This window comes from Sceloporus occidentalis, unplaced genomic scaffold (genome assembly GCF_023333645.1).
Source record: "Sceloporus occidentalis isolate IW3139 unplaced genomic scaffold, rSceOcc1.0.p SCAF_17, whole genome shotgun sequence".
NCBI lineage: Eukaryota > Metazoa > Chordata > Lepidosauria > Squamata > Phrynosomatidae > Sceloporus > Sceloporus occidentalis.
The window spans coordinates 8,984,006-9,008,204 of record NW_028316997.1 but is presented as its reverse complement, the minus strand read 5'-3'; the positions used below and the strand labels follow the sequence as shown (position 1 = coordinate 9,008,204).

The 24,199-nt window shown below is 38.7% G+C and overlaps 1 protein-coding gene across 1 annotated transcript; it reads right to left on the bottom strand.

Moving 5' to 3' along the window:
• Positions 1-16,879: 16,879 nt before the first annotated feature.
• Positions 16,880-23,902, bottom strand: LOC149302811 (inhibitor of growth protein 3). Its single transcript, XM_089482169.1, has 12 exons — positions 23,875-23,902; positions 23,669-23,740; positions 22,870-22,970; positions 22,239-22,304; positions 21,869-21,965; positions 21,535-21,606; positions 21,328-21,447; positions 21,008-21,171; positions 20,665-20,855; positions 17,986-18,181; positions 17,421-17,459; positions 16,880-16,996 (listed from the first exon to the last, which is right to left on the bottom strand). The coding sequence occupies exons 1-12, from the start codon at positions 23,900-23,902 to the stop codon at positions 16,880-16,882; spliced, it is 1,263 nt and encodes a 420-aa protein (XP_089338295.1).
• Positions 23,903-24,199: the final 297 nt, after the last annotated feature.

Genomic DNA, 24,199 nt, shown 5'->3' with positions numbered 1-24,199 from the left:
TTCAAACCCCTAGTTATGCTACTTTTTATTATTGGCCAAGCACCGGAATGCACATCTATTTCCTGTTCTTGCCCCAAGAAAGATCTAGGGGTTCTTAAATATTTTAGTCGTGCAGTCTATTGTGCTGAAGATACATTTTAGTAGGCTTTTTGCTCCTTACCCATATTAGCAATTTCATAAACCTCTTTCAGAAAAATGCGGCTATGACTGCCAATTTTGTTCCTGGGTATTAAATCTATAAAAAAATGCTTTGGCTATAAATGTTATTTATTTGAAGTATAGGGAAGAGCATAACATGCAGCAAAAATGATTTAAAGCTCAATCATTTCCAGCAACATGAAAGGATTTAGACGTTTAACTCCCTGTTGACATTTTGCCTATAGCAGAGAGCAGTTGGTGATCATATCTGAGGTAAGTAAAACCATTGCTTGTTTCTAAACTCTTGAAAATGTTTGTCTGGAAATTTATTTTTGAGGTAATATTATTCTTGAAAAAAAATGGCTTTGCATAATTTGTACTGCATATTGTAACATAGCTTTGGACCAAAGGTCAGCAACATTTCCTAAGGTCAGCAACAATTGATGCCAGTGGACCTCCAAGTCATGGAAACTTTGTAGAACATTCACACTGATGTTGGTGTAAGGAGTCTTGACTTTTTACATTCAGCCATTTTTTCCAAACTGTAAAATGCAAGGATAAATTCCAGCATTTATACCATGAGACTGCATTGGGTTAAGTTTCCTGCTTGATCACTGATGCCCCATGAACACTAAGGTGTGATGCATCCCATGGAGCACACCTGACTCACTAACGAGGTTGCATGCATCCCTGATTTGCCTGTTGTCCTGAAAATGAACTGGGATGTCAACCTGGTATGCCTCTGCTGAATATTAGCCTTGAGTAAGAGCAGGGATGCCCATACAATGACACCATTGTTCATGACAAGGCTTGTGGAATTCATAAGTGTATATGAGGCGTTCAGTGGTAGAACAAGAGCTCTGGTACCGCAGCTTAGGTAGACAGCCAGTGTTAAAAAGCAGCAAGCTATAGAAGCAGAGTGTTTAGCTGTATCACAAGGTTTCAGAGGGAATAAGCAGGTTGTGCTATGTTTCTGTTCACTAGTCAAGTTACTTCTTGAAGTTCTTTAATTTTAAAGGAGGATTAAAGCAGAGATAGCGCTTTATGGAGGACTACCATGATTAAATTCCATACATTGGGCAACATTCGCACATATGACGAAGAGAGCATTTTGCTTCAGACGTGTAAGTCCTATATATTTGCACGCATTGCTCACACTCTCATATTCAAAAGTGTTAAATTACAAAACAGTCTTGGAACAGCAGTGGAGGTCGGGAGGATGCGTAACTTTGGCCCAGACTGGCTCATTCCTCATCCAAACAGTATTGCATTAGATTCACATGCAAGTAAAATATTGCCACCATCAGCTTGACCCCTTTTATAGAAAGCAACTTTACCTGCTGCATTAAACTGATTAAGCAGCTGCATTCAGCTTAGACCTTAATGATTCCTGGCTCAGAGTTTGTATTTATAATGAAACTTTAATATAGATAGATAGCTAGATAGCTAGATAGATAGATGGATAACATAGATGGATAACATAGACAGATATTGATGTCCAAAATTTACTAAGTACACAAATTCGACTCATACATGTGTCATTCAGTGCAATTTGTCCACTTGTGAAATATGCTTCAGTATTAACAGTGTGTTAAAAATTCACTGTATATAGTTAACATTCTGGTAACATTAATCATTGAATGTTCTGTGAGCTAAAACACAGAAATATATGTTTTTCCTGCACAAAAGTTTGATTCTGCTGTTTAAGGAAATGCCGTTGAATGTCAAACACAGTTGCTTGTAATCTTGCTGTCCTTTTCATGTGTAATTAATGCTGCTGCACTGATATCTGACTCTTGTTTAAACATTTTATGTTCATCCTCTATGTGCCCCCCATCCATTTTCTCTTCTACTAATGTTCTTTATACCTTTATACTTTTTGATACTTCATTGTGTAAAAATTGGCATCAACTGCAGCGATGTGGTATTCAAAAATAATGAGAGCGTTACCCCCATGAGCTTTTGGACAGTCTATGTAAGTCAAGTTTCGTGGAAGTTGTTGGCAACAGCAAAGGAGTTTGTTCATACCCCTGTTATCTAATATAAGCAGTGACATATTTATCTTATGTACTACCTAGGTATGGCCCCCCCAGCACAGCACCCCTAGCCTTCCATTCTGCGGCTGAAGTCCTTACTGCTAAGAGCAGACATATGATGCCATATTTCTGCACTGCACTTTGGTGCATAGGAACAATGCTAGCTAGACAAAATCCACCATAAATGGGCCGATTGAGTTGATCAGAGATCTCCCATGTAACTGGCCCACTGACCAGTAAAGAAGCCTGGTCACCCCTAGTTAGGTGGCAGAAGGGCTGCCGCCCCCAAGACATGTTGCACTAGGCCAGAACACACACAAGGAACTGGTGACTCCCTGCATGCCTTTGAGTTTGAAAGAGCAATAGTTTTTGTTGAGAATGGTGGAAACATGCTGCAAGTTGGTGACATGGGTGAAGAAGAGAAGTCAAGTTCACTGCACCATATGACTACACCAAGGCTTTGTTTTTTGGAGTGATTGCTAAAGGATACATCATTGAAAACCATGCCCAATAATACGTTTTTATTAAAGAGTGAGTTTTTTCTTCTAAATAGTGGGTGTTATTTTATATTTGTGTGCATTTTGTTACAGCTCTTGCTATTATAGTTTAGGAAGCTATTTTATGTTTGTTTTACATTCTTTCATTCACAGAAAAGTCTCAGGCATACACCTATGTGACTTTTTGTGAGGAACTAGCTCAGGTTATCAGGGACAGCAAGATCTCCATAGAGCATGGAGAAAAAAGGAGAAGTACTTAGACAAGACTCAATAATCTATACCCCTAAGTATAGATCAAGATACATTCGGCCTCCGAGGCAACACTATTAGGAGGGTATCCTCTAGTACAATTATAAACCTGTGGGGACATCTGTTGTGGTGTATGAACAAAAAGGGGAGGAATGATGAAGGGATTTGGGACTCAAAGAGGGACTGTCCCTTCTAAAGAACAACCCTGTAGATATATATATATATATATATATATATATATACACATACTTTCATTATTTTATAAAATATAATGATGTGAGTGTAGTTTTGGTTAAAAGAAACTCTTTGTAGGTAGCATTTATGATAAAGCTATATGTATGATAGGTCATTGTGACTGGGCTCCTAGGGCTCTGTTTATACAACACATGCCAAAAAACTTTACTATAAAAAAACACTTTATTCTGTTTTTAACTAGATTTCCAAAAGCTGTCATCTGCTAAAAAGGAGCTATTCTTGCATCTGTAAATGCTATTTTTCTTGCTGGTTTCCCGCTAAACTGCATAGAAGAAAGAAAGACAAACAAGAGGAAACAATGTCTTTTTAAAAATGTAACTTTAGCAAACCTTTCTCGAACTCAAGTGTAATCAGGTTATATTTATGGATAGTCTGGTTACATAGTAAAATATGAAATCCAAGCTCTTAAATACATTTTACTCAGTCATAGAGTTTAAAAAGTATAATGTATGCAAAATAAATATATAGAGTGCATATGACAAAGTGGAATGAATCTAAGCTGATTAAAAAACTATTTTTTATTGTCTCCTGTGAGTGTGGGCCACTATTTAAAGTGGAGACAACTGAATGGGCAAAAAGGTTAAAAACATAGTGCAGAGGTGGAAGACTGGGAATATTTATTAATCCATATATGCATTGCCATTTTAAAGGTGGAGCTATTCAGCATACACAGTTAATTATTACACAGAGGGCAAATAAGACATATATTGTATAGATGTTCATTTAGATACCTGTCTAAATAACTGATTTATAGAAAAGTGCATCACATAAAAATGTGGATTTACAGGAGCAAAAGGTAAAAAAGATCCTCCTCAAAGAATTTTACCATCTATAATTTGTCCAGGAATAACCTTAACCTTGCATTAAAAAAACCCAAACTTTATCATCTGACTCTCGAGAAGATGTATTTACAATTATTAAGGAAAGTTACATATGTTCAGATGTAATATAATTAGCATTAACAAAGGATATATGTCACTCTTTTGGTGTTTGTTTTGGAATCAGTATTTATCACAACATTCTTCTGAATACATATTGGGCCACCCACATACACAGTAAATCTGTATTAGTATATGTGTGTATGTAGACGCCATGAGCTTGCAGATCATCTAGTGCTTCTACTTACTACCTATCCAGATACAGGTCTTTCTGAGCAGTGATGTGGACATGGTAACAAATTAGCATGTTGGTGCTGAACCCACGGCTTACCTCCTTCATCCTCATATATAAACTAGTCCATGCAGAGAGGCAGTCCTTGGTCTTTGAGGTCACACTCACGTCCATCAGTATGCTGTCTGCTCCAGATCCATACACCTCAATGGTCCAAGGTGTCCTTCTCCAAAGGAGACTCAAGCACTGATAGAAAACACACACCGCCACCACCATGAACACACAGGTCGGACTGGGGCAATAGCGACGCCTCCAACCCATGTCCACTTATCTACCTTTATCAGGCAGCAAGATGATGATCAGATGAACCTGCAAACTTGCAAGAATTTCCATCGATGCATTTCCAGCAGACTCCAGATGTGTACGTGTGATAAAAACAACCAAAAGATCGTCATATTAATGCCCGGAACCTGAAATTCCTTAAAATAAAGGGGTGCTTGCTAAAAAAGTTGTCGCTCTTCTGCAGTGGTCCGTGGGGGACTCAAGGTTCTTCTAAGCGATTTATTTCTGTATTCTGCACAGAATACCCATTCCTTGCACTGAAATCCTTCATCAGCCCACAAAGATCTTCTTAAAAATCCACCATGCCTTTCAGTAGCTGCAGTATATCCACAGGCAGAGAAGCTAGAAGTTTACTTTGCTTCTGCAGTTCAAATGAAAAGTTTGAGTTTACTTCCAAAGTCCTCTCCCTTTTTTGCTGGGACGCTTTCCTCTCACTCCCCTGATGGGTTGGTGATGTGTGCACTCTGCACAGCACTGCCTGCCTCCACAGTAACACAAATAACACATAGACACACCATCTGAAATCACTTGGACCACAGACACTGGGAAAGAGAGATTTGCTTTCTTTTTGGGTGGGGTTGTGCTTGGACAGGAACTATAATAATGCACTTTTTCATTCCATCAACCAGTGAAGAAAGCAGTTGCTAACTAGTTGCAAACGTTCAAGCTACAATTAAACTACTTGTGGCTCTGGTGATGAATGAAAAGCAGATGTCTGCACAGGGAAAATGAGTACATGCTGATTTCAAAACAAGTTTCAATGTCATATGGCGTTTATATTACTCCAAATGTGCTACATATAAACTGACAGGTCATTAGCTGCTGAAATTTCTTTTAAGAAAGTGGCCCCTGCAAGGCCACACTTTTAGCAAAGCAATCTACACAGTGCTCATGGATACCCGTCTACTTGTAGCAGCAGTAACATAACATAATGTGACCAGATGGCTCTTTTAACCAGGGTATGTGTATGTTATGTACATGTATGTATGGCTTGCATGATTTCTAATCATAATTAGGAGTTGGATTACTTTGTGGGAATGTACTCAATTGGTGGGCCAATGTCTCACAACAAAGAACCTCCAATCCAATGCTTAAGCAACTGCATAAGACCTACTGTTTTATGTTTCGCAGCCCTGTCAAACATTAACAGCAATTGAAATATATATTATATTTATATATACCAGTCTCTATACACACACATGTTTTAGTTTCTTTGTATATTAAACCAATTACTCATAGTAAATACCCTTTATCCAATATTTTGCCTAAAAAACATTGCTGCTTTGGGGTTCGGGTCCAGTGCTATCATTTATTTCCTGGATCAGCGCTATATTCAGTGATTTGGGCTGTTATAGTACAAGTTGTTAGGGAGATTAGCCAAAGGGTTTATGTGTGGGTGAACTGCTTTTATATTAGTTAATTAAATCCTCTGGCCCTGTGTTCTGTGAAATAAAACACACTTGTTTTTATTAAAGCATGTGCTTCATCTAGCAAAGCTGGTAAATAAGATAAAACATTAGAAATAATAGTATGCTATTTGACCAAGAATTAGAAAATAACAAAGATTAAAAGTATTAGACTTTTTTTTACTTTAATGACAGATAATCAAAATGTTGTATAAACCTTAGTACGCTAAAAACTATATAGTACGCTCTACTGTTATTAAAGAGGAACTTCCACAGGTTTCTATTTGTGATATAGCTGTGTGTGTAGTGTTAGGTGATGCTTACCTACCTCCAGGACAGGCCATACACACAGCAACATACTAACATACATACACAGCAACACACACACACAGTTACACTTAGACACACATTATACAAAGACAGACTTATGCACAACCTAAAAAGCATAAAAGGCCCAGATTCCCAGGTTGCTGCTAGAATAATAGTACAAACAACAACACAAGAATTTAGCGCATATCCAGCAAATTCCATTAAAAAACCCTAGCAAAAATATTGGGGATTCCATCACACTATATGGACATATATTGATCCCTCTTTTATGCATTATTATTCTTTTTATTTGCTGTGTGTATTTACAAGTTCTGACCAAACCTAAGGGTTGAGCAGACCCTTTTGCCACACAAGGGCCTCATTGACGGTGTCCAGAGAGGGCTTTAAATTCTATGAGGATCTCTGAGTTAAAATGCAAATCAGTACCGCTTATTCAGCTCCTTGGTAAGCAATACGCCCATGAAATATTAGATAGGACTCGCCAGACTTGGGGTACTTTGATGTAGTGGTGGGCTAAGCGATATACGGCTACATAGTGTGATGAAATATTTATGCCCTATATAGGTTTCTTTTTTAATGGTATTCACTGGGTACGCGCTTAACATTGACATGATATCACAGACTGAGGGAGCTCGGCCCTCCAACAGTATGCATAGCCTGCGGTGGGAAAAGGGTTGGGTGGGCCTGTGCTGGCATGGGGCTCACCGTGAACAGGGGGACCCCAGAAGTACGGAGGCTTCTGTTACCCCCGTGCTTGTACTTTGTTTGCTTGTCAACTCTGTAAAAGTGAGGTACTATTTACCTCGGCTAACCTGAGATCTAGCACATATTGCATGTAGTGTATTTATACGTAAATCCCTACGGCTATGTCACTATTATATGCTTAACCATACAATTATAATTATTTTTACCTAAAAATAAAACATTAATTTAAGGGCATTTCCAAAAAACATAATTTCTGACAAAAGATATCATTTCTTAGTATTTTTCCCAGTAATGTAGCCCATTTTGCAGAAAAAGTAAACTACTGTAAATACATCTGGAAACAACATTATGTTCTTGAAGAAAGTTGAATTGCAGATCTCCAATTCAATTGACTAGTGTAAGCTTGGTAGAGAGACAGAAATAGAAGAATATTTGGTTTTAGTGCATACTTTATGTTTTTATAGCCAGCTGGAGATTTTAGGAAATTACATCATACTGGCTGCATTAGTTTTATTCCAAAATATACTAAACACAGTTAACTACAAAAATATGAGCTGTAAAAAAACATTCTTCCTTTTAGTGACGCACTATGGAGATACTGTATATACATGCAATCTCCCAAATATTACATTTTATACATACATAAAATAAACAAATACACTGGGGTTTATCATTAAACATGACAATGTATCTGTATTAGGAAGACACATTGGGGTGGATTCATAAAGAAAAGTAATCCAGTGGTAGGCTGGATTGCCGTGAATGGTGGTTCCTGGTGAATTAACTGTCCCAGCACAAGACTTCCATTATAAATGGATGGATGCCTCCCGTTCTCTATGGAGCCTCAATAAAGTGATTTAAAAAAAAATTAAAAATAAATATATATATATATATATCCAGTGGTAGGCTAAACCGAGGAAATCCACTGGAACTGCCATTAACGCTAACCGTGCCAGATGTCTTGTGCAGACTTTATGATTGGATGCCTCCAGTTCACCAATTATTAAAAAAAAAAAAAAAATTAAGAAAAATAAAAGTTTAAAAAAGTGTGCCAATAGGTTGTCAGCTGATCTATAGTTCATCTAGATAGGCTGGCTGGCACACTGAAAAAACACATCTGTCCCTGATATCTGGAAAGTGACCTCAGTTTAACTACCTTGCAAACTCCGTGTATACTGCCTTACATCCTAAACAATAGCATAATAAAGAAAATGTTACACTTGGTTTACGCTACCAAATTTTAACAAAACATCAGAAGCTTCTTATCATGTATTCATACAGAAGAAAAACAAATCAATGTATGGTATATAAAGATTCCACAGTACAACAATATTAATAGTACTAAAGTACCAGGTGGGAAGTTCAGCATTATATACACTCATGGGTAGCTCTATATTTTTATGGGCTCCAACACTACCAATAAAAAGCAAGAATTCAGCTCATAACCAGCGAATACAATCCAAAAAGCTATCTAAGGTATAAATATTGGGGATTACGTCACGCTACATGGCCATATACTGCATTGCTTAGCCTGCCCCCACATCAAAGTACCCCAGGTCTGGCGAGTCCTATGGCTAGATTGCTTAACCCTAAGATTTGGTCTGAACCTGCAAATTTGCATAGCGAATAAAAAAGAATAATAATGCATAAAACAAGGATTCAATATATGGCCATATAGTACGATGGAATCCCCAATATCTATTTTTGAATAGTATTCGCTTGGTATGGGCTGAATTATTGCTTTATATTGTGTATGTATTGTAATTACTATTTTATTTGTAGAATGGCAATTACCGATAAATACCGAGAAAAACAAAAATGCTGTAATGTAGCCAATAAGGACTAATAAAAATGGACCAAAATTAACTCTTCTTCAGGATTTCTTCTAACATGTTTTAAAGTATGGTGGGAAAAATGAGAAAACCACAAAAACCTGCTAGAGTTAAAGGTACCAATTTTGATAGCAATCTATTAAGCCCCCTACATGATGCACACAATATAAAACCAATTTTTGAAATGATCCAGGCATTAAGAAAAGGACATTGTGCTATTTACACAGTGAAATTAAGTAGAGTTAATACATCATATACCTCTAACCCAATGGTAGAAACAGTACATTCTTACCTAGGGATTTCCTTGTCATTTCACAGTAGCAAACTGTGGAAGGAAGATACTGCTGCCTATCCAGGTAGGGCTCTCCCTTACCCTCAGTAAAATAACAAAGAGCGACTCCAAATAGACTCATCAAGAAAAAAAACTGTGCTACCAGGAAATGACAAAGAATAAGACATTTTCTGGCAAAAATGTACTGTTTTCATTTAATTTCAGCAAAGCGGGAATGTGGTAGAGCTTGGCAGGACAGTGAATTAGAGTGGCTTTCTAGGCCTACAAACTGATTTCATGAAATACTTAACCCCCAGCTGTAGAGCTAGCCCTATATTCAGGAAAGCACTCACTGTGTCAGTATAGACGTTCAAAGTTGCCATGAATTATATCTTCCCATGCTAACAGAGCCTTTCAAACTGCCGGAAGTTTCAGAAAGTTAAGAGAGGATCTTCCCACTATGAGAATCTAGTGAGAGTCTCTTTCCAAAATGCAGATGGTGTGCAAAACCCTTCTTATGCAAATCATATGCATTATTCTGGCCTCTTGGAGCACTTCTGCATCAGGGCCGAGCCTCGGTACATACCACTAGGACAACCTCTCCTCATTCCTCCAATTAGGGTAGTGGTAGTCCTTGTGGCGCATGTGAGGGTGAGTCCCGAAAACAAAATTGAAAATTCTGGACTTTAAGCTTCGTTTGTGTTTGTTTCGCTGGGGCCCTTTCTGGTTTTCAGAGATTCATACAAATTAACAAAATTAAAATTTGTACAAATCTGAATGCATAGTCCTGTATTGTGTATAGTGAAAGCAATGGGATTTCTCCAAAGTCTTCCCAGTACTTAAACTATGGATTATGTGGGGTCAGGTCATTTATTCTACAGACATTTTCAGCAGACTAGATTCTTCTGATTTCCATAGACCTTATGTCTTTACGTATGGGCATCCCATCCCAAAGAACCTGCATTTGATGTAACCATCATTTAGGACCTCACTTGCCAGGAAAACCACTTGAACAACAGACTAAAGTCTCATATTTAATTTAATAATGTGTGCCCCAATTTGCATCACACCGGTCTTCACACAGTCTAACCGGAATTGCGTTAAAAGCACACACACATCTTTGGATACTGTGCTATTCCTTTAAGAAAAAAAGATTAATTATAAAAAGTATGTAAAAGCCCTAAAAAATACAAGGAAAACCTCCCTATGTGGTGATTATAAACGTATTATATTGCACATAGTATAAAGCCAGACATGCTTGTCCCTAGCTGTGTTGTATCTTAGTTTTTGATAAAAAATGCATTCATATTCCTGTCTAGGGAAAAGCTTTGCTTATTCATTTTAATCTATGCTAGTATTTAGCTGCTGGAAATCGCCATTTAACAGTGCAGAGATAAGGTAAGCCACACAGCCAAATGCACACTAAAGGGAAAAATAAAGGCAAATGGTCATGTTGACACAATATCATCATAGGGTAACAATATTCTGCTCCTGTGTAACGTTCTGAGACACACAGAGTTTATATATAAATATATATTTATATAACAACCATAGGTCTCATAACGGCTTAGCTCATACTTCCTTTTGATACTCTTCACACCACAAGTTCACTGAGAAACATGGCCTCACCATAACATCAGTGGAATCTGCTTGGTTTTCCGCCACCTTTGGGAGTAGTTTTACATAAAATGTGATTAAAAACTAGACTTGTGCATTCATCTTCGGGCAAACATGTAAACGAGCACGAAGAGGCCGTTTTTTTGTTCGTGTCGAAGACGCGCTGAAGAGAATACAGTGCCGGCAAAACGTAGGAGAAGACGAAGACTCACAACCACGAAGAATCGTCTTCGTTTTTGCTGCGCAGCCGCCAAAATTTCAAACAGGAGTGAGCTGATCCTCATCCCTCCAATCAGCTCACTCTTGTGACGTCACGCTAAGGGTCTCGTCCAATGCCTGTGCTGCTGTTTTTTGAATTTCTGAAACCGCCTTTATAAGACCAGAGCTTGCCTGAGAGATCCATTCATTTTTCGCTGTGACTGCTTTGGCAACACTGCTGTGCTGCATCCGAGCGTTACAGAGAGAGATTGTTCTGTTCTGTGTGAGACTGGTAAGCCTCAGCCTGCCATTTCTCACAGTGTACTTCATCCTCACTTCAGTTCTACTGAATTAATATTTAATAATAATAATTTGATTCATTTAATATTTTTTTTATTTAATTTGTCATCAACTCTTTAGTGCTGTTGAGTTGACAGTGCACTCAGTGCCTCACTGGCACTGGGGTGCCCTTGCCCTGGGCTGGCACTGCTTACTGCCTGTCCTGCTTAAATAAATTAAATAATAGAATTTATAAAAAATGTAATAGAATATATTATTAATAATTGAATACATATAAAATTATATATATATTTGTCAGTTATATATACCATAGTTAATATAGTATTAGTAATAGTATACTAGTGTAGAGTGTACTGTAGACTAGTGTCTAATCTAAAATCAGTAATATTAATAATTAATAATTGAATACATTATAAAATTATATATATATTTGTCAGTTATAGTTAGTAATAGTATACTAGTGTAGAGTGTACTGTAGACATTCAAGACATCTACTAGTGTCTAATCTAAAATCATTAATATCAATAATTCTAGAATTCTTATCTTAATAGTTAATTAAATTAGCTATAAATAAAAGTAATAATATTAATTAATTACTACTAGCTTATAGTTCAGCTAATCTTATTAGTACTGGTGCTGCAGCTCTATAGTTTGTGCTTTGTTTTAGCAACAGCAAGAGACCAAGTCAATTTTTCTTAATTAATAATATTTCATTTTATTTCATTTGTTTTGCTCACCTCAGTCCATCAGTGAAGTGAACTTGTTGGGCTAGTAAGTGCAGCCGCATAAGTGCTGTGTGTTTCAGCAAGCAGTGAAGCTAACTGTTTTGCTGTGACATTTTATTTTATTTCTAATTTCTTTTCAAGAAAAATTGACTGTGTGACGACAACAACTGTACTAAGCAAAGCTTCAAGCTACTAGCTGTAGTACTAAAATAATTCTAATCTTTAATCTTCTTAATCTATAATATATTATATAATATAATATAAATTCTAATTCATAATCTATAATATATATAAGTAATTCTATCTATAATCCAAAATATAAGTAATTCTAATCTATTAATAATATAATATTATATATAACTTAACCTCACTTTAGCTTAGTGGGCTTGAGAGCGTCTGCCTAGAGATAGACTAGAATACTAATATAGCTTTAGGTTTAGCATAGTAGTAGGATAGGCTCTTAGGCCCGTGTTTTTTTATCCCCTTTTTTTTTTTTTACGTTTTTTTGAACACTACACTACACACACAAAATTTGAAATGGATCCTCCTTTTGGGACTAAGGAGGGACAAGCTCCATCTACCACCACCACCACCACCACCAGCACCACCACCAGTTCTAAGATGCAGCCTTTGTGTCAGTCTAGTCAGCCAGGTAGGCCAAGCTCTCGCTTATCATTTGGGGAAGCAGTGCTTGAAGGATCATCAAGTAAAGGAAAGGCACCAAAAGCAGGCAGTAGTAGTGCGGCTAGGCCCACAAGCTCTATGGTTTTTTACGGAAAGCCTAAAGCACCAGAAGCACGTTCAAAGTTAAAGGGTAGCACAACTAGTACTTCTACTAGCCCAGTGAGTAAAAAGAAGTGCCTTTTGCCCCAAGCAGCATCTTCCCCATCCACGAGCAGCATGCAAGGTACCAAGCAGAGCCAAATTAGCAGCAAGACTCAGAGGGGTCCCAAACCAAAGCGATCTCATTCCTTTGTAGGGAAAACCACCACCACCACCACCTCTACCGCCTCTACCACCACTAGTGCTGCGCCTACTATTCCCACCGGTACCCGCCACGCCATGTCCTCCTAGTACCTCTAGCAAGCCACCAAGTCCTTACAATATTTTTGTGAAGACAGTTAGAGAGAGGGCTACACATAGTGGAACTCCACCTAGCGAGGTAGCAGAGGAGCCTGAGACTGAGAGGCCAAGTGCAGAGTCTGTTCTTCCTGCTCGCACTACTACTAGTCACGAGTCTCACGACGATATCAGTCTTAGCTCCAGCCTAGCAGGAATTCCATTCGATCTGGCTAATGAAGAACTAGACTATGAGCCAGAGGAAGTAGAGGAGATGAGTGGTCAGGAATCAGATTACTCAGGAAACAGTGTCCAAATGACTAGTGCACAATTTTCCCCTGAGCCTCCACCTTCTCCGCAACGATCATCACCATCACCACCACCAGCAGCAGCAAAACCTAGCAAATCTAAAGTTAAAGCAATTAGCAGTCCCACTATGGCCAGTACTGTTACCACCAGTCCCACCACCACTAGTTCTGCCTCTGTTCATCCACCCCGAGCAGTAGGAGCAGCACCCAAGGCACACTCCAAGGCTATGCGCGCCCCAATTTGGGAGCACTTTGAAAATGTTGAAGGGCGCTATGGAAAGTGCAAACATTGTGGGAAGCTAATAAGCAGAGGGAAAGTGTCTGGCCATTTTACCAGTGCTAGCATGAAGCATCACCTCAGCACTCAACACAACGCTGTGCTATTGGGGAAAGATGGAGGCTAGGGCCTAGTGTCTGAGCTCTGTAAGTCCACTCCCAAACGCCTAGGACTGACAGTCTTTGGCAACACCTGCTACCTCCGCCGGTGTAGCCAGCTTACGCTAGGGCTTAGTGTCTGAGCTCTGGAAGTCCGCTGCCAAACGTCTAGGACTGACAGTTGTTAGGATGCTTTGCCCTGGGGTGAAACAGGTGAGTGGGTCGCCAATTGCCCACTCATTCGCCTTTTCCATTTTTCAATGCTGCTGGTGGTGGTGGTGCCAGCGTCTCTTCTTTGCCAGTTCGCTTCCTGGCTAGAGTCATGCCCAAAATGTCCCTAATGGTAAGGGTAGTTTCTCCCCCCTGGCTGCGTCTGTTTGCGGTGTGGCAACGCCTGCTACCTCCGCCGGAGTAGCCAGCTTACACTAGGGCCTAGTGTCTGAGCTCTGGAAGTCCGCTGCCAAACGTCTAGGACTGACAGTTGTTTGGATGTTTTGCCCTGGGGTGAAACAGGTGAGTGGGTCGCCAATTGCCCACTCATTCGCCTTTTCCATTTCCTTTTCCATTTCCATTTCATTTTTTTTTCGTCTGATACACAACCTACCAAACATAACACACACAATAACACATATAACACAGTGACATAACACATAACACACATAACACAGTGACATAACACATAACACACACGTACAATTCACAAATCACAAGGACCTTTCCTCCTGTTATTTGCCCTGGCCTTCACTTCTACACTTACTAGCATTAATGCTATAACTCACACTTTTTTTGGACATAGGTATAGCTGGGTAGGGTAGCACTACAACATTAAATATAATAAAGTAAATAATAATAAATATAACTTTAAAATAAAATTCAATAAACCCATTAAAATGTAAATTATTATTTAGACATAATACATCTTTAACCAAAACAGTGCACCGCTAATAATCTTAAAAATAACCGTACATTACCCCTAAGCTATTTTTTAGTTCTTGTCCAACATTTTTCCATTCGCATACCTGCCAACACACCCAACATTTTTGTGGACAGTCCTGCTTTTTTCCAGTCCTGTCCAGTAAAAGTTGGGCTGTTGCAAAGTATGCCATTATAAATAGGTAGCAAATGTTAGGCATGTATTACAAGTGGTCAAAAATCAATTTAAAAATGTAAAATAATCCCTATTCTTTTATTAAACCTCTATGGATGTGTGACTGTGTATGATAAAAACAAAGGAGGCCAAGTTCCTTGGAGCATTTGTCTAGGTCATTTTGTGTACAGTACACTTCGGTACGTGTGTGCAACTCTATTGGTCGTTTTGGCAAGGGGCTCGCCTGCCATCAACGAATGAGGTGCATTCTGCAGTTCTGCAATTCATTTGTTGATGCCAGACCAGCCCCCTTCCGGCGACCAATAGAGTCGCACACACGTACCTTCACGGCGTGAACGCATCTGCTGCTGCTGCTCCTCTGATGTGTTCTTAACTTCGTATTAACCCCTGCTACGCAGCCGGGAGGAAACGAAGATGAAACTAAGAATGGCCACGAATACTCGCCCGAAAAGAAGACAGGAAGGGGCGAATATTCGCGTTATACTAAGGTTTGTTTCCCTCCAAAGACGAGCACGAAGACGAACACAAAGAGCCCCCTGGGGCCCAAGTCTATTAAAAACTATGTTGCGGGTTCTCTAGAAGCACTAGCTTTTAACCCCTCTAAGGACAATGGGCGGTCCCTAAACCCATTGAAAACAATGCATTTTGAGCCCATACATGTACGGGCTGTCATTAAGGGGTTAAAATAAAAAAAAAATGCTTGAAAATTCTAGAATTCAAATAAAATGTTTTTTGACAGAGGCGTGCTGGTTATACAGAAGATTGTAAGCCGGTCCGAGGGGGGTCCTTATTACCTTTGGCTCCAGTAAGTCCAAACCATTAGACCATGCACTACGCGTTATGTTCTGTCCCGTTGTGCAGCGTTGCGCTGTTTTTACCCTAAGCCACTAGGCCAGCCGTACACAATGCAAGTCCTCGAGGGCTGCAAATAGGCCACAATGTTTGGTGTTTCTGACGTGGTTAGTGGAATGCCACCTGAATTCACTACTTGTTTTCAGGCATGGATACAGGGAATTCCTGGTCTGTTTCATGCGCTCAAGGACTGGATTAGCCCTGCCCCCTACTAGTTCAAGATGCTAAATACAGCCTTGTCATAAATTAGAATTTTGGTGGGGGTGCTGTCTGACTGTGAATATTCTATACGGGAAGTTTCACTGGATAAGCAGGACATCATTAACAGTCATATACAATGGCAATTTGAATATAAAACGTCACCAACGTGACTGGCTACAACAGAGCCATCCAGGCCTGCAGACAAATAGCCAGAACCATGGGACTTTTCTCAGAAGCTCTAGTGTCTTACCATGAACACACTACTCAATAACTATGCCTTACTCTGAATTGCACAATAAATGTCATACTCTGATGTTTTGTAGCAAGACAGTATTTCTATATACATTGGAGCATGGAGTTTATTTTTTTAAGTATAACTACTATGTAACTACCTGCAAAAAAAAAAATACACATCTGGTATAAAATTGATTACATCAATAACATACTACACCATACTTTTGTGTAGTAACATACAAATGCTAAATATGTAAATTTTATTCCTTAGATAGCAGAAGACTAAATCATGTATCCGTTTAAGCAATGGACACCAGCCCAACAGCCTAAGTACATGGCTTGTTTTCTCCAGCCAGCTGAATTTCTTGTTTCATAAGGAAACCGTTCATATAGACTTAAACTTACAAATTACTGCAAATGTATACATTGCAGTAAGTTTTCATTTTATTTACAGTCTTACATACTAGCCTGGAATATCTGGAACATTATGGTCTCAACACAGAATGTACAATTAAAATGAAGAAAAAAAAAAAAAGCCTTAATGGTCAATACAGTCAATTTATGCAAAAAACACTGAATATGTACAAATACTGCGATCGAACTGGACAAGCGTTGCAATATACAATGCAACCAGCAGAATGGAAGTTGAATAGGTGTTGGCAAGCCTTTCCTCCATGGCAAAATATTGAGTTCAAGTTTGTAAAAAGATAACATTTTGAAGGAGACAAAGCCTATTTATGTCTACTGCCTCTTCTTTTCATGGCAGCGGTGCATTGTGGGCAATACCATTTGCCTTTTGGTGCTTCTGACAATCCAACACATCCATAATGGAACCATTCAATAGGACACTGCAGAGGGGAACATAAATTAAGGAATTAAAAACATATAATAACCTAATTAGACATATGTAATAACAGGACAAGCAACGCAATTGGTTGAGAAAGTGACCCCTAATATTACTCTTACTGTAAAGGGCAGATGTTATAGCTAGACTAGAACAAGCGTAGGGTCATTGCAGCAAAGCCTTGGCTGACTACACAGCTTCCAGAACGCAGCACTCAAACGCCATACTCTGACTAGCAAACATTCAAAGGCAAATTGCAATGACGTTATATTAAAATATAGCACATTTATGTCCAGCAATGCAAAAAACATGTACAGTAAATAACTTTGTGCCTTCATTTTATAATGCAGTCAATGAACGTTATATATATATATATATAACACCGACTCTGTCTGGCATTGTTTTATTTACTAAACTTAAGTACTTACATCTTGGTTATCACATCCTACCATTTCTCCATACGATACCTAAAGTGAAAGAAATGTTCAGTAAATCATGGTATGTTTAACAAATGTTCATTGAAAACAATGTTAATCTCTAAATTGTAATGTCAAACTGCTTTGGCAATAGCTCACTATACAATAAGTCATAGATGAAACAGAAGTTAAACCAACCAGCATGGGAGAAAAAAGCTGGATGGGATATAAAATAAAGACATTTTGTGGCCTGAGATACACAAACACACAATACCGCACAAATTCTGTAATTTTACAGAGTGTGCTTTCTTTCCACAAAACCCTGCTACAACTCTGTTAAAGAGCCAAATATGAACCTAATCTTTTACTAAATGCGATTACTATAAAACTGTTCTGCTTTATAGATGGGTCTTACAAAATATAGTAAAATATTTTATTTCCAATTGCATTAAGAGTGCCAGCTATGTTCCTATTCCAGTCACTCCTGGGAGCACTGTTTATTAATCATGATCAGCACTGCCAAGGACACATACATGCAGGGTGGAGGCAGAGAAGAAAAATCCCTTTAAATACTGACCTGATTGCAAATGCAATAGCGAGGTTCATTTGGATCATAAGTCCAATCCACTTGACTATTAGAATCAGACTCTGGAACACCTGCAGTTTGCTGATGAGACAGTTCATGCGCTAAAGCAGATGACGATGAGCAGGACGATAAAGACGACGATGAAGACGACGAGGAAGATTGCTGGCTTGTAGATTTGTTGTTGTTCCTAAAAACGCATGTAATTTCCTTTAGCTCTCTGCCATGAATAAACTTAATAAATGTATATTAATCTATACCTATGCCTTTATATTTAGGTGCTTATTTACCAAAAAGCACCTTTAGGCCCCACATCAATATAAACATTTCTAAAGGACACAAAAATCATCTAGGTGACCGATGTCTAGAAATTAACCCCTTAAGGACCAGGCTGTGTTTTACCTTTTGTACCATTGGGACCGAGGCTGTTTTAACACTTTTGCGGTGTTCGTGTTTAGATGTAATTTTCTCTTCACTCATTTAGTGAACCCACACAAATTATATGTTGTTTTTTTCAGGACAAGAAGGGCTTTCTTCAGATACCATTGTTTTAATCATATTATCTAATTTCTCATAAAAAAAAAATATGATGAAAAATGTAAAAAAACCCCACATTTTCTGACTTTTACCCCAAAAATCTTTTACTCATCCAAAAAAGCTAATGAAAAAACCTACTAAATATATTCTACTATTTGTCCTGAGTTTAGAAATACCCAATGTTTTTATATTTTTTTGCTTTTTTCTGCACGTTATGGAGCATGGAGTACAGGTAGCGTTTTGCTATTTCAAAACCATTTTTTCCAAATCTGGTAATTCTTCCCCCCCATGTGCCATTTCGGGTATCTTTGAAGCCGGCCAATGCAATTTACCCCATCAAATCATATATTTTTGAAAACTAGACACCCCAAGGTATTTCAAATGCTAGTATTTTAACCCTTTCCATGCATGAGATTCTACCACCAGCCTTTGCCACACTTTGTGTTAGTATTTATTTTTTTTTTTACACAAATTGTACTTTGGGCATACATTTATAGCTCCAGGTATACGTCACTATCAAACAACACCCTAATATGTGTTCAGGAACATCTCCCGAGTTCAGTCATACCCCACATGTATGGGTTTGTCTGGTGTTTGAGGTTAAAATGCCACATTTTGGAAGTGCGCTTTTTTTTCCCCATTTCGGTCAGTCTGTGCCTATGCCCTATCTTTGAGCCCGGCCACTCCAATTTACCCCATCAAACCATTCATTTTTTTTTTAAATTAGACACCCCTTGGGTATTTGAAATGCTTTTATTTAAATTTTTCCACGTCAGGATTTTTGGAAAGATACAGCGCTAATTTTATTATTTTATTTATTTTACTCTTTTTGGACTTTATTTTTTTTTTTTTTACATTTTGCTGGAACTGGATAGTTCCTCTAAAGCATAATGATTTTTAAATGTTACCATGTTTTTTTTTTAAGCTTTTTCTTTTTTTTAATTTTTTTATATATATTTTTTTTAATATTTTACTAATCACATAGTGATTAGAAAGCTGGGCTCCATTGACTTGTATGGTTGAATGCAGTACCTGTATTCAACCTGCAAGTGGAGCCAGAGTTCTCTAGAGGGTCTGGAGACCGTCTAGCGAACTTTTTCAACTTTATTATTTTTTTCCCGGGCCGCCGCCATCTTGCGGATGGTGAAGACTGCGTGCAGCTGCGGCTGTGACCGCTCTCCGGAGCGGTCACAGTCCATCAAGAGGTAAGTGTTTGGTGTCGCTGGATGCCTCCTGATCGAGGCATTCCAGCGACACCATTGAAGTTTAGGAGGTGATCATTGATCGCCTCCTAAACGCTTTTAAAACGGGCGTCCGCCGCCATACAATGTATGGCGGCTGTTGACGCCCCGGGGAGGGGCCAGACATGGCCCATCATGCCGATCTCGGTGTTGCTGAATGCCTCGACATCGAGGCATTACAGCAACACCGTTTAAGCTTAGAAAGTGATCGTTGATCACTTTCTAAGCTTGTTTAAGTCTGATGACGTGTCAGGCACGTCATAGGTCGTTAAGTGACCATTTGCATGACGTGCCTGACCCGGCAATGGACGTTAAGGGGTTAAAGCAGGGAGGGGGGGCAATAAACAAACTAATAAAATAGTAATGAAATAAGATGCAATGTATTCCTAAACAGAACAATTACCTTGTTTGGTTTTCCTTCATGCTGTATTAACCCCTTCAGGACCGGCGTCCTCGTACTGCGTCTTCCCTTGAAGACCGCAGTTTTATTTAAATATTTTAATTCCGTGCTTGTGATTCCCTTCAAAGCGATCATGTGAACGGAATTGAGAGGGAGTGGCTGCTACAGATTGCTGGGGACACATCATCGATGGACGTACCTGGTACGTCCGGGTCTGGCGGTCACGTATGACCAGGAATTACCAGGTACGTCTTGGTCCTGAAGGGGTTAAGGCCAAGCCTAACAACAAAATGTACCAGCAGAAGAATAACATACTATACATTCGATCATGATACATTCAATGACAAAAAAAACCCAACAAAAACAAAAAACTAATCTTTGTTGTAACAGATCAATGGGACAAAAGCATAGAATTTTTTCAGATATTAAATAACTTTCAGTGTACTTTTAAATAAACACGGCTGAATAATTAAATCACATGCAGCTTTAACTTACTTGCTTTTTCGGCCACTTCTTGAGTCTGTGGTCGCTGATGATGTTAAGGTCTGAGTTAATGTAGAAGCCAAGGCTGAAGACGAGTAGGTGGATGAATCTCTAGGCAAGAAATCTCTCCCAAGTTGAAAATCATTGTTTTTAAATGCTTCATAGCTTGCTTTCAGGCTTGATGTCCTTCTCCCTTCTTTCATCTATGCAAAATTTTAATAAAACGATGTACATCAGAATAACCAGTCACTACATAGTACATAAAAATTAGCCCACTGACTTCTAGTACCTATTTTGACATTTAAGTGTTAAAATGGTATTATATATAGAACACAAAAAAATGGTGAAATCATACCTGTGCTGTTGCTTGCACTGCTTGTGCTGCAGCCATTGTGATAGCTCCTGCCCCGGCTCCAGCGCCAGATGAGAGCGTACTCAAATTATATGTTGTCAGCGGCTGAGTGGCATTCACACTGTAGACATTGTTGGTGGATGATGAAGACAAGTTATTTCTACATCCTATAAAAAGAAAATTCATATAAAAAAGGGTTGAAAACTATAGAACCTATGTTGGGATAAAGTAAATAGCAGTTGAAATACTAACCAGCAAGTGACTGTTTAGTCACTAGCGATTCTAAAATCGCACATGAAACTACACCACAACATTAAATATACCAGAAGCATTTTCCTTAGTGGCATCTGATGTAAGGGTTGACAATAAGGCTTCAGATTTGAATTTCTTTTCTGCTGTATGGTCTGTGGTAGAATGATGAGATGATGGGTTGTGCTTCCTTTCTACAAAAACATTAAGATGTTCGTTTTATACTGCAAGCATGGAAACCAATAAAAATAACGACAGGTAGTAAAACCAGCTACACTTACTTTCTCCTGAAGAATGAGAATGTGCATGGTGGTTATTGACAGGCTGAGATGGTGTATCTAACTCCAATGACCCTGCAATAAAAAATTAAAATTGCTGTAGTGGAATAATGCTTTCACTGTATCTTACCTTAAAGGCCAAAATAAAAAACATATTACATTTACAGTTAATTTCAAAGTACAATAGAGTGGAGAAATACTGGAGCACAACTTTGGCTGGGGAGGCATAAAAAGGATTTGCCCTATACGATAACACATCATTAAAGAAAAAATAAAATAAATAATCACACACACACACACAAACACCTGGTTTATTAAAACACAATATTGTGCTTACGTCTCTCCAATATTTCTGTAATCCCAGCATTGTCTGCCTCCAGTTCCATCTTAAACTTTGCCAATTCTTGGTCCAGTTTCCTCAGGTGGCGATCAACCTACAGAAAAATAAATGGCAGATTTTCTTTGAAACTAAGTGGCCTTAAAGACTCAAATTGAAAAGATGATAGAAGGCTAAAGTCATACAGTGTAACAAATCTTTATAATAACGCCACTTGTAGAATCAAATTACAATGCAGTGGAAGAAGAATTGGGATCTATCCACTAAGAACCAGAGTAATGTAAATGGCTACATGTAACCATTTCCACAGGAATTATGCTATTTGAATAGGCTTGAATAATGATTTATACCATACACCAAAATAACTTACCAAATCGTAAATTTGATTTGCTAGCTGAACTTTTTCATCCGCATCTTCCAAAGCTTTAAAGTAATCCTACGATTAACAAGTAATGATGAATTGGTTGCATTTTAATTATCGTTAGAAAAAATGCTTTTGACACATTGCCTCCAAACCGGATCCTTAAAGTCTCTAAAAAAAAATTACAAGGTGTCACTTTGCAAGGGGAACCATATCATGCAATCACTGTGCTTGCAAACTGACCAGCAAATGCATGAGTGAAAGGTTATATTTAGTAACAACATTTTCAGCAGCAAACTGTCTTTAGATTTCCATGAAATAAAGTTTTGGTTACTGTAAATAAAATATAATCAAGCCATTCCACTGATAAATCGCACGCCTCTTGCAAATCAGAGCAGCCCTTCATTGGTGTAACCCATATTAGGTGTATCCCTGGAAAATGACCCTATGCATAACGGGACCACCTCACCACCCTAAAAGGGGCAGCATTTCAAAATAGTTGAAGTACAAGTCCTGAGCAAGTGCTTATGTGCCCTTGGTAGACAAGAAAGATATTGAATTTTCAAATATAAAGCACAGAGCATTGTGTGGACCGAATTCTATTACTGGAACCCACTCACACGTTTTCTCCATGACTTACTTTTTTTATCGAGGACATTTGTTCCTCCCTCCATTCCGGTTTATTTTTCTTCGCATTCACAAAGAACTCCCCCACCCTTTGCTCCAACTGGTCCATGGCATCTACATTAAATGAAAGATCAATACAGAGCAGTGACCTACTCAAGCAACAATGGGTGTATAACCTGCAGCATACCGCGATAAAACTATTCCTATTAATTCTAAGTAAAATGTTTTTTTTCACACAAAAATAATTTGCGTGAGTGCACTAAACGTGAAACAGGGGAATAAAGGTTGAAGAAAGACAAACATTACTCTTGTCTGATAGTGTAACACGTATACTGACTCACTTTGAATGTTTTTTTTGTTTTACTATAAATTTTAATTATTGTTAATTTATATGTCTTCACTTCTATATCATTCCATATAGAAATTCTAAAGCCTGCATAATACTTTAGAATATCTAAACATGTACTGCAGATAATTAAAAGAGCGGTAACCAAAACTCAACATAAATTAGAGGAAAATACACACAAACAGAAGGAAAAGTTTCATAAAGATTCCCATCACTTTAATGCCATCCTAGTAATGAATTGAGCCGCCGATTGTTGATGTGGGTAACGCACTGCCCCCTGACGGCAAGGCCGGGTATAACACAAATGGCATCTGCGCCCTGCTACCTTATCTGTCACCCCATTTCTTTTGCTTAGAGTAGTGGTAGTAGAGAGACCAGAGGCCTCGGTCAACACAAATCTTGCCAGCCGTCATTAGTTTTATATATTTTTTTAATTAAAGAATAGGAAAGAATGGAGCTCACGTACTCTGCACCTGCAAATCCATTTCCCGCATTTCCGTGAACCTGTCGCGGAGATCCATGGGAAGCTGCTCGATCACTGTGGAGAAACAGGAGGGAGGGAGAGAGAGGGGAGGTTATTAGGCGGTGCCATTTTCCGTAGCACCTCGGACCCCTTCACCCCGTGTTCCCAGCGGCTCTCTGCACGGTTACCGTGCCTGCCTGCTCACTTACTCTCTAGGTAATCCTCAAGATACAACATCTTTGCTCCGCAAGTCGCCAGAGACTAGAATGCAGGGTCTTAGCTCTCGGAGACAATATGGCGCCGAAGCCGCAGTAACAAAACCCTGACAGAACGCTGCGGATGGCGCTGATTGGCCGCCTCATTCAGCGACATCACAATGTGGATGCTATTGCTTTGCAGCGCACTGTGGGAAATGTAGTTCCTAAATGCCGCCCTGAAATGCTCGGTCATTGGCTTATCGTTGTGTGTAAATTGTAATGGTGAACAATACACATGGATTAGTACTAACACTCTACTGAGGTTATAGGGTGCCAT